The sequence below is a fragment of the Phyllobates terribilis genome, unplaced genomic scaffold (assembly GCF_046119375.1).
Source record: "Phyllobates terribilis strain yellow unplaced genomic scaffold, ASM4611937v1 Scaffold_1__5_contigs__length_1240528914, whole genome shotgun sequence".
Classification (NCBI taxonomy): domain Eukaryota; kingdom Metazoa; phylum Chordata; class Amphibia; order Anura; family Dendrobatidae; genus Phyllobates; species Phyllobates terribilis.
Genome location: NW_027362761.1, coordinates 65,092,026 through 65,104,182, shown reverse-complemented (window position 1 = coordinate 65,104,182; position 12,157 = coordinate 65,092,026). Strand labels below are relative to the sequence as shown.

General features: G+C 43.8%; 1 protein-coding gene across 2 annotated transcripts in view; it reads right to left on the bottom strand.

Annotated features, from left to right (window-relative positions):
- LOC141198882 (paralemmin-1-like) overlaps positions 1-12,157 on the bottom strand; it is a 198,465-nt gene that overhangs the window by 67,492 nt on the left and 118,816 nt on the right. For both annotated transcript variants that reach the window (XM_073663175.1, XM_073663184.1), the window contains exon 2: positions 7,972-8,052. In XM_073663175.1, the coding sequence (XP_073519276.1) occupies positions 7,972-8,052 (81 nt within the window). The remainder of the gene's footprint in view (positions 1-7,971; positions 8,053-12,157) is intronic.

Here is a 12,157-nt window from a genome sequence, read left to right as displayed (position 1 = left end):
CAGCATGTGCATAGAACATGCGGAAACCCCTTGGGGACCATGGGGTGCGGATTACCTAGCGTTTTACAAGCGTTTCCGCTGTGGAAATTCCGCAGCATAAACGCTTGAAAAACGCTACGTGGGCACACAGCCTAAGGCTATGTGCACACGATGCAGAAATGCTCAGGATTTTTTCCTGAGCGTTTCTGCATCTCCCTGGCAGAAAAAAACGCATGCGGATTGTACATGCGGATTGTACATGCGGATTGTACATGCGGATTGTACATGTGGATTGTACATGCGGATTGTACATGCGGATTGTACATGCGTTTTCCTGCCAGGGACATGCGGAAATGGAGCGTTATTCACTGACATTTCGGCATGCGGATTGACAAGCGCTTTCCAAGCGATTAGCATCACTTGGAAAGTGCTTGTGACAACTAGGTCATACTATATAAATCCATGCAAACTGCATGGATTTATATAGTGTGACCCGAGAGAGTGGTAAAAATAAAAAAATAAATGTATACTTACCCTCCGATGGCCCCCGGTGTCCCGCTCACTCCGTTCTCCCTTGCCGGCAACAGTGAATTGAAAGACCTGCTGACGTCAGCGTCACGTGACCCGTCACATGACTCTGACGTCAGCGCAGGTCCTTCAACTCACTGCAAAGTTCCGGGAACAAGCAGGAGCGGTGCGCGGGCCGACAGAAGGTAAGTATACATTTATTTTTTATTTTATTCTTTTTTTACAGATTTTTTAATGGTACCTGGGTGTGGAGGAGAGTCTCCTCTCATCTACACCCGGGTACCATCCGCACATTAGAACGCTTGGATTACGCATCTACATATACAGTGATGCGTAATCCATGCGGTCTAATGCAAGTCAATGGCGGCGAAGACGCAGCACTTCCGCAAAATAATTGGTAGTGCTGCACTTTTTTCCGCAATGATAATCCGCTGTGGAAATTTCCGCAGCATGTGCACAGCACATGCGGATTATCATTGGGGAACATTGCTGCCCTTCTACCATGCGTTTTTAATGCGTTTCCGCAGCTGCAAAAATGCTGCGGAAACGCATTAAAAACGCATCGTGTGCACACAGCCTAAAGCTTGCCATGAGAAGTGTCCTTTGCAGTTTAATGACACTGCACATCACCCTGAAAACACTATTCCCATCGTCAAAAGAGGTGGGTGCATCGTGCTGTGTCTTCAGCTGAGACAGGGAAGCTGGTCATAGTTGATAGGAAGATGGATAAAGCTAAATACAGGGTAATTCTGGAGGAAAACCTGTAAGAGACTGCAATACTTGAGACTGGGGCATAGGTTCACCTTCCAGCAGGACAACGACCCTAAACATACTGCCAGAGCTACAATGAAATGGAGTCGATCAAAGCATAATCATTTGTGTGAATAGCCTAGTCATAGTCCAGACCTAAATCCCATTGAGAATCTGTAGAAAACCTGGAAAATTGCTCTTCATAGATTCTCTCCATCCAATCTCACTCAGCTAGAGCTAGTTTGCAAAGAAAATGGGCAAAAATTTTAGACTTTAGATGTGCAAAGCTGATAGAGACATTCCCCAAAAGACTTGCAGCAGTAATTGCAGTGAAAGGTGGTCCTACAAAGTATTGACTCGGGGGGCTGAATACAAATGCACGTCACAAGTTTCAGATTTATATTTTTTAAATAATGAGAAAACTATGTATCATTTCCTTTACTCTTCACAAATACTTGCTAATTTGTGTTGGTATATCATAAAAACCCCAATAAAATACATTTAAGTTTGTGGGTGTAATGTGAAAAAATGTGGAATATTTCACGGGGTATGAATACTTTTTCAAGACACTGTATATATATCTGGAAGGTTAATGGATTAAGCAATTTTGTACTTTGAATTACAAATTATCAGAGTTTTACAGATGCAGCGATAAAAATATGCTTTTTTTTCGTTGTTTTTTTTCAAAACAGGAAAAGGTCTTTTTTAGGTATTAAATAATTTTTACTTTCTTTTGATAAAAAATTTTGTATTTAGGTTCAGCTATAGTCATAAAGTCTAATGTAGTTTAAATACATCTCCTGTCGAACCTAAAGCTTTAGCTGCCGCTCTGCCTCTTCCTCATGCCTTATACAGCATCTCTTCTTCAGATTGGCTGTTCTGTAAAAGTACAAGTCAGCCAGAAGCTTGCAGTGAAAATAATGCATGGAAAGCTGATCCCTATAATCACAGTGATCTATGAATTATAAACTTCATGCCACCATACCACCAATGAATTCCATAGTTTCCATACATATACTTAATGGGAATCTGTCTCCAGGTTTTTGTTACCTCATCTGAGAGAAGAACCCAATAGAGGAAAAAACGCTGAATATAAGGCCCAAGACATGATTAGAAAAATAGAAAATGCTTTATTAATAAGTAAAATTACATGGTGACACAACAAAACGGGGGCCGACACTACATATAATGCATACAATGTAGCTAAGATAGCATAGCCTGAACCACAAGAAAAAAACAAATATATAGATAAAGGGGGAATTCTGTGGTACAAAAAAGATGGGGGGGCGGGCTAGCATAGCATCCTTCAAAGTATTATATCCAAAACGCACTTCGGAGTGTGCGCCACACTTAGGATCCTGGACCATCTTGGTAATATACCATTCTCATATTAGTTGTAAGTCACCTGCCTGTTTTTCTACACTTTCCTACTTAGCCCTGATTTGATCATTGTCATGTATTTATTAACTAGCACTTGCTATCTACTTGCATAACTCCCTTGTCACTGTTTGCTATGAATTACATATATAGACCTTCTATTACTTAAATACTTAACCTTCATTTAACAGTGGTCTGGTAGTGTGCATGTATCTTCAATTTTACGGACTAGAAGACTAACTTTTTGCCTCCAAAATTTTTGTTATGATCTGCAACATAAACTAAGGAAAGAATGGGAAAAGCTGTCCCTACAGTAAGACTAAGCTGAATCCCTACGATGTAGCGGGCAGCCTGTTCCTTGTGAACAGACCCGCCTTCGTCCTCGGCTAGTCTGAACAAAGACCTATAGAATAAAGGGAGGAGTCCCTAAAAGAACTAAGGACTGGGGCAAAAATGGGACACCTCCTAACAGAAGTTGTTGCAGAGCAAAAAGACAAACTGATAAAAAGTACTAGAGGTCCCAGAGGACCAAGCAAACTAGACAGAGATAGGCACCGAAGCACCTGGCTAGAGAGACAGGCAAAAAACACTGAAGTCCAGGAAAGCCAGAAGGGCGGAGCTGGAATATATAGGCAGCTGGTCACGTGACCGCAAAACACAAGATAGCAAAACTAACAGGAGGGTTCTAACAATTTTGGAGGAAAGTGAGGGATGCGTCTTATAGTCCGAATGTGGCTGTGACTGCTGATGGTGGTGGGTGTGGGGGGAGCAGAGGAGCGGGGCACAGGAGGCAGGAGCCACCTGCTGCAGCCAACACTGTGCCTGCTGTTAAAAGAAAATGAATATTCACTGCTCCCCATGCCCATGGGCGTGTGGAGCACTGAATATTCATTTTCATCAATAGCGAGCACAGTGTCAGCCCAGCCACGGCTTCCTGCAGCGGCTCGGCGATTACGTATGCCCGTTACTAAAGACTATGAATATTCACTACTCCTTGCTCCCATGGGTGTGGGGAGTAGTGAATATTCATTCTCTTTAATAGGAGGCACACGTGATCGCCCAGCCGCAGCTTCCTTCCTGACACTGTGCACGCTATTAAGAAGAGTGAATAGTCACTGTTGCCCACATCCATAGTCCTGGCGTGGGGAGCAGTGACAATTCTGGCAGATGATCTCAGCGTCTGAGGGCGCATGGCAATGACGTCATGCGCGGCTCACACGCTGAGATCAGCTGCTACGAGCAGAGCAGGACACAGCGCTGGAGCAGAGGGAAGGACGGTGAGTAGAATTGTTTATTTTTTTGTGTGCACAGTGAAGGGGATGGGGGTGCCATGCATACAAGGATGGGGGTGCCATCTTATGATCCGGTGCGTCTTATAGGCCGAAAAATACGGTACTTGATATCTTTTACTATATTTTTATATTTTAGGATTCATGGCTAAAGTATACCTCTTCATTACAGGCAACAGTTTGTTATATACCTGGCCATGCTAGACCCCCCCCCCCCCTTTTGCACCACAGAATTCCCCCTTTGTCTTTACTTTTGTTTTTCTGGTGGTTCAGGCTATGCTATCTTAGCTACATTGTATGTAGTTTATGTAGTGTGGGCACCCGTTTTGTTACCATGTAATTTCACTTATTAATAAAGTATTTTCTATTTTTCTAATCATGTCTTGTGCCTTATATTAGGCGTTTTTTTCCTCTATTTCGTTTCTGATTTAATCTGAATGGTCTGCCATTCCTATCCAAGCAAGTATATGTGATTTAATTACTTAGTATTAGATACTCCTTGGTTTACAAGTGTGACATATATTAATTGCTTTGTCCAGTGTTTTTGTTTATCTCATCTGAGAGCAGCATGATGTAGGAAAAGAGACCCTGATTCCAATGATATATAACTTAGTTTACTGAGTGCATCCGCTGTGATTAGGGATGAGCGAGTATACTCGTTACTATTCGGTACTCGCCGAATAGTACGGTACTCGGGCTACTCGTTACTCCCTGAGTTTCCTTGTGATAGGAAGGAGTACAATGCGCTAGGAGTAACGAGTACAATGTAAGTCAATGGGAAATGCGAGTAAGCCGAGTAAGTGTCCGCTGGAGCCTATAAAGCGGTCTGGGGGCTGAGGAAAAGGCTGAAATGGGTGCATGATTGTTTAAAAGCCGGCAGTAAAAAGCCGCCGGCTTTTAAACAATCACTCAGCCCCATACTCGCTTCCCCGCAGCCTCCCATCCCGATCCTCCACTCCCTCGCCGCCTCCCATCCCGATCCTCAGTTAGGACCGTGCGGGGAGCGAAGCACCAGGGAGCGGGGAGCGTACATCAGGGAGCCTGCGCTCCGCAGTGTCTCTGAAGGACGACAAGCTGGATGGCAGCGTTCTGCTACCATCCAGCCTGCCATCTGAATGCCATCCCAGCGTGGGAGAATTCTCCTGCTCAAGCGGTGACGTCATTTTCCGGCACCGCATGCGCAGGAGAATTCTCCAACGCTGTCAGTGACGTGCATGAGGTGAGCTGAGTTCATTGGACATGAACTCGGCTCATCCGGATGCCATCACAGTGAGACACTGAGGAGCTTCTCAGTGTCTGTGGCATGGCAAGCTGGATGGCAGCGTTCTGTTGTGATCCAGCCTGTCATGTCAATGTAGCAGAGCTGAAGCCGTCCTGGGAACGATGGAAAGGTAAGGATGAGGTTGGTTTATTATTTTACTTTTATTGCAGAAGACATTGGCTTCAGCTGGAATGGGCGATATGGTAAGTAGAGTTTAATTTAGAACATTAAAGGAATGTGTGTTTATTTCAATTAAAGGATTTTATTCTGGGTGTTGGTGTTTTTTTTTAACTTTCACTATGGGGTTAGTAAAGGGGGTGTCTTATAGACGCTTCTCCATTACTAACCTGGGCTTGATGTCAACTGGCATAAGCTGACATCAACCCCAGCCCTATTACCTCACCGCCACTGCTACAGGACAGTGGGAAGAGCAAGGCTAAGTGCCAGAATTGGCACATCCTATGGATGCGCCATTTCTGGGGCGGCTGACGGCTGGTGTTTCTAGCCTGGGAGGGGGCCAATATTCATGGCACCCTTCCTGGGCTATTAATATCAGCCCCCAGCTGTCTGCCTAGCCTTTGCTAGCTATTAAAATAGGGGGACCCCACGTCATTTTTTTTGGGGGTCCCCCATTTTAATAGCTAGTAAAGGCTAGGTATTCAGCTGGGGGCTCATATTAGTAGCCTGGGAAGCTCCGTGGGTATTACCACCTTCCCAGGTTTCAAACATCTGCCCCAGCCATCTGCTTAACCTCCGCTAGAGACTAAATTACGGGGAACCCCACGCCAATTTTTTTTTTTAATAAATCCTTTATTTTAACACTAAATGACAAGTACAGTAACCAACACTATCACTGTACTTATTATATATGTGACTGACATGTTTCTATCTATCTAATCTATGTGTGATGCTCTATTCTTTCTGTTCTAAATTGTCGGGTACCGGTGTATGCCGCTGATGAATTGCCGGCCGGCTTTTTTAAAGAGACGGGTTCATGAAAATCGGAGGGCACTAGTGTGTTCCAAGTGCCCTGCTATGTTTTTCATGCACCCTCCTATATACCCTGACTGCCTGTATGCCTATATATTCTGCCTGCCTGACGTTTAATTGAGCACTGTTCCCATCGATTTGGGCAATTTTGTACGCTCCCTGCTCCCCCGCCGCCTCCCATCCCGATCCTAAGTTAGGACCGAGCGGGGAGCTCAGCACCAGGGAGCGGAGAGTGTACATCAGGGAGCATCAGCACCGAACGGGAAAGCCGGCGGTGAAGTCTTTTCACTGCCGGCTTCCCTGCCCGGGTCCTTCGCTCCCCGCTTCCTGGTGCTGTGCTCCCCGCCCGGTCCTAACTTAGGATCGAGATGGGAGGCGGCAGGGGAGCGGAGGATCGGGATGGGAGGCTGCGGGGAAGCGAGTATGGGGCTGAGTGATTGTTTAAAAGCCAGCGGCTTTTTACCGCCGGCTTTTAAACAATCATGCACCCATTTCAGCCTTTTCCTCAGCCCCCAGACCGCTTTATAGGCTCCAGCTGACACTTACTTGGCTTACTCACTTTTCCCATTGACTTACATTGGACTCGCTACTCGTAACGAGTACCCGAGTATTGGGACCTACTCATTACGAGTATAGCGAGTCCGATTATTTCACTACTCGCTCATCCCTAGTTGTGATACAATCAGAGTTTTTAGACATAGCAGACGTTTGAATGCTAACCCTGCCCACACTACAACTCTCTGTGTACATTGTATATTGTCAGTAAGCTGCTAATTGATGCTGGGGGCGGAGTTGGACCAGGCCTCACGTGGGCACCAGTCCGGGCAGTGATAATCTCCTGCTGATAAAACACTCATTGTATTGAAAAAAGATCACACAGCCTAATAAATTATACATTACTGAAATCAGGGTCTCTGCCCCTACCTCATGCTGCCATTATTTTACATAGCAAAAACCTGCTGACAGATGCCCTTTAATCTAATAAGCCTCGATTTTGCGATAGCACATAACGCCTCTTTAACACTCTCTAGACAACTAGGTATTTTTGAGATGAGCCTATTTTTGTAATTCTCGCCTAGGAAACTGTCTCTTCCTTCAGGTATTTATGGCAATAGACACCACCTACCTGGTATCTTGAAATATCCATCAATTATTATTACTGTAAAACTGCAGATATATGCATATCACATCTCCACTGTACCCACCTGCCATTAAAAACAGAAGGTGCCCCTGCTTCTGTAAAACAATATTACTAACTACACAATCACAAACACGGTGTTCTGCATCACGGTCTGGGTGACAAGCTGATATAATGAGCATTTTATATCCTCCTTCGGGTCCTTCCGGAAATGAAAGCATCTTACAAGAATTCCTTTATAGACTATAGCACTGTATCCTGTTTTATGGAAACACCCTAAAACATTTATGTTTAGGCCATAAAAAAAAGTTGCTGTTATATAAGTAGATAATCTATCCCTGGAAAATGATGTTGTCCACATACACATAAAACACACATTACTATAATGAAGGCATTGTGAAGATACAGACATATCCGATGGTACTGTAGAATATATCACATGCCATCTGAATTGGTTTGGATGCCAAATCGATATAGATCACAGATATGACAGTGTTCTCATTAAAGCCTTTCACTTGCAATCTTTCTGATTAGGGCAGAAGCTTCATTCCCTTCATTGTCAATGCTGTGCTTGATGCTGCATGCAAGATACACATGCTTGCATCATGTATAACATGGATGATGTGTGCAAGTGCTTCCCCTCTACTGTGAGCTCTTACCTTTAGGTGCTGCAGTTGGAGAATTTGGTCTTCAAGCTGTTGTCTTTTGTCTTCAATTGCAGCCTGGCGTTTTCTTTTTTCCTTTGCAAGAGAAGGAAAGAAAAGACAGATGAGAAAATGTACAGCTCTGGTTGCCTTTCGGCAGCTGTTGGCATGTGCTAGCTCTGCTGTCCCTGGGTGCTCAGGCATATAACATGCTATGAAGAAGACTAACTGCTATACACTGACATGGAAAGGAAGCCACAGCTCCCTCTCGGTGATCGCTGCTACACTCCCAGTTTAAAGGGACATTCATATATTATGTCACAGGCACTAATAGCAGGTTTCTAGCAGTCCTCTAAAAACATTGTATTGATCGTATGAATGAACATGTCACTTATTAGGTTCCTACACACTATAATGTGCCTGAATTTCTCTGCTGATATTTACAACACGAAAAAGGCACCAACAAATATCTACAGATGAATAATGTATATCCACAAGGAATACATACCAGTAAGCAAATCCCTGCTATATTTATAGTGATGATTAATGGTTTGGGCGTGGCTGTCTACAGACACAAACCTTGGATAACAATTTATAGCTATCCACAATATTTCTGCTCCATTCATGTCCAGTACACTGCATTTCACTGCATAGTGGAGGGAAGCTAAACTCATTTATTTTAGCAAACCCAATTTTGCTTACAAAGTGAGTGCTGCCAGAAGATCATGCTCTGGACAAAAAAGGCAAACTACTTTTTCTCAGAAGAGAAAATCAGCATATGGATCTTATACATTTTGAGAAAACTTTATAAGCTAATCCACTTAAAGGGGTTGTCCACTACTAGGACAACCTCTTAAACTAAATGTTTGGCCCCGATAACATAAAAAAAACTAAAATCACCTCCATTCCAGCGGTGGCAGCACTCGCGGTCCTGGGGCTGCCGTGCGGTAGAATGCCATGTGATGCCCGATGCCCAATCAGCGCTGGCATCACTGTCCACGCCTATGGACAAACTGAACATGAAGAGGAAGCCAGAACTGCAGCTGATCCCGGAATTCCTCTTCATGTTTGGTTTGTCTGAAGGCGGAGACAGTGATGCCAGTGCTGATTGGGCGCTGGGCATCACGCGTCACTCCACCGCATCACAGACCACGATTGCCGACACCGCTGGAATGGAGCTGGCACGAGAGGGGAGTATAGGTTTTTTATTTAATCGGGGCCGAACATTTAGTTTAAAGCGCACCTGTCAGCAGGATTGTGCTCAGTAAACTGCATACACTGTCAGGTGGGAGACTTTACACTGATTAAAATGATACCTTGGTTGATGAAATCTGTCCTGTGGTTCTTGTGTAATCTTTACTTTCAGTTTGGAGATAATGATATGCTTGTGCTCCGGGGAGGAACTGTGTGGGGGGGGGGGGCTCTCTATCTGGTGTTCTGCTTACATATTCATCTGTATGCTCTTATGACAGCTCACTGTGCCTTCACTGATCTGCCTCCTATTTTATCTAACCCCACACTGCTAGATGCATTATGTAAAATAGGAGGCAGATCACTGAAGGCGCAGTGAACTGTCATAACAGCATACAGATGAATATGTAAGCAGAGCACCAGATAGAGCACCCCCCACAGGCAGCCCCGAAGCACGAGCATATCATTATTTCCAAACTGAAAGTAAAGATTACACAAGAACCACAGGACGAATTTCATCAACCAAGGTATCATATTAATCAGTGTAATGTCACCCACCTGACAGTGTACGTACTTTACTGTGCACAATTCTGCTGACAGGTTCGCTTTAAGGTACGCTTTTTAAGAAGGGGTTGTCCTAGTAGTGGACAATGGTTCTTTGCCTTGAGACAGAAGAATTATCAGGTTGCTGTGTGGTTCTTACTGCAGGTGCTGAGTTGCACTGCAGTGGTAGTTGCAATGCAGTGCTTCACCTAATAGAATGATCAAGCGTTGGGTTATTTATAAAATCACAATGCGATCTTATAATAATATACACATATATTTATGGATTTGTGCTGATATAACTCATTTTTAAATCTACCTTATTTTGCGTATATGACTCCTCCAGGCTCAATTTACCCTGTCCTGTTGTAGTTTCATTGCTTACGGTCAATCATGTGTAGTGAGGGCAGGTTCTCTTGGCTTAGTTCCTCTGACAGAGTGTATTCTACCTTTACAACACACTTCATGTTCTTGCACACTGTATGCTCCTGAACCCTGCCTGATAGATTTTATCTTCTGCTCTCTACATCAATATAGCCGCTTGTGTGTTTTTATATCATTGTTAGCTGGTGTCTTTCAGAGCTCAACTTTCCTGCACTCCTCTACAATGGAGCAACTACTTACTAGGAAATGCAACACAGAGCTGTGTTTGTGGCCTTCTCCTGACAAATCAATGATGTGGTGTCTGCTGCTGACAGATCAGTGATGTGAAACTGTAAACATTGCTAGGGTTGGTGCATATGGTAAAAGATAATCCTCTGCCATGTGTATCAAGAAAGCAGCATATGAAGTTTCACATCACTGTCAGCAGCCGGCAACAAACAGCTCAACTGTGCACTACCTAGTTGTTATAAGTTCTGTTTTAGAGGAGTGCAGGAGAGTTAAGCTGAGAGAAACTATCTAACAATGATGTAAAAACACACATTCAGCTATACTGATATAAATGTCAGATGATAAAATTGGTCAGGCAAGGTACTGTACAGATAATGCACAGAAGCATAAGGTCAATTCTACACTTAAATTAGCTTTCAAAGTGCGGCTATTCAAGTGCACAGAGGAGGCAGGAAGGTTCTGCAGCATTGAGGAGAAGCAAGTGCTGCTGGGAAATATACTTTTAACAGTTTTAGAATATGACAGCCCATTCAGCTACATAAAGCTAGATGCATGGGAGCAGAAAGAGACGAAAAAATACACAAGGTACAAGAAAGAAACTTTGTTTGCTTTGTCTGTACATTAACAATAAGTCTGGATTTATTATGGTTTGTGAAAAATAATAAGATTATGAGAATAACCCTTTAAATGAGGTAAATTTAAAGTTGCACATGGCAGTTAAATAAATTGTCCACTATTTGGACAATTCCTTGTCATACCCCACGCTTGGCCCCAATGAAATAAAAAAGCTTATACTCCCCTCCCGTTCCCATGGTGTCAGCAGTCGCTCTCCCCGGGGATCCTGTGCTGTTGTTATGACACGTGAGCCTGGTGCCCAATCAGCGCTGGCATCACTGGCCCCGCCTTCGTACGAATTAGAAAAGAAGAGGAAGTCAGAGATCAGCTGCAGACCGGACTTCCTCTTCATGTTCAATTCCTCAGAAGGTGGGGTCAGTGACGCCAACGCTGATTTGATACAGGGCTCACGAGTCACAACAACCGCACGAGAGCCCTGGAACCGTGAGTGCTGACACCGTTGGAACGGTGTCGGCACGGAATGTGAGTACAGCCTTTTTTATTTTATTGGGGCCAAACATTTATGTCAAGAAGGGGTTGTCCTAGTAGTGGACAACCCATTTAAGGGAGTTTTTGTTCATTTCCTTAAAAAAAACTGTAAATATCTTGTAAGCTTTTCCTGCATATCAATGCCCAAAGCCACCAATTTTAAAGGGAGCCAATCACAGAATTCATGCTGCCCAAACAAAGGGCAGAATGGGTCAAAGACTGGCCCCTAAAGTGCACACATATGGTATACAGTATGTTTTACTTTGGAGCCCAGTAGCATTTCAGTGAAAAACAAACAGTTGAAAGCCCGACCATGGATAAGGTGACTAGTCCAAGAGGTGTGTCCCCTTCGACTTCTCCCCAACATGTTGCAGCATTTCAAAGTAAAACATATATGCTTGTAATGCCAGAGGCAGACACTGATACATGCTGCAAAAGCTTTAGGAAGCATGAATCATGTCACAGGTTTACTGTCACATTCGGATACTCCAGTCACATGAAAAATAAGCATCCACACTTTCTCAAACTAGATTTCAGGCAATTTTACTATTGTGAGTTCTCAAAGGTGAAAGTGTGAAATGATGATGGGGCAACAATATACAGGCCACTAAATTAGCAGTTAGCCTACAAGGAAAGACAAAGTCTAACAACTCTGGAATACATGGTTGATAAATCATACATTGTAAATGATTCTACTGTAGACTCTAGTCAGGCCTGTTTCCCCAGACAATTTTCTAAGTGCTGTTTGGCA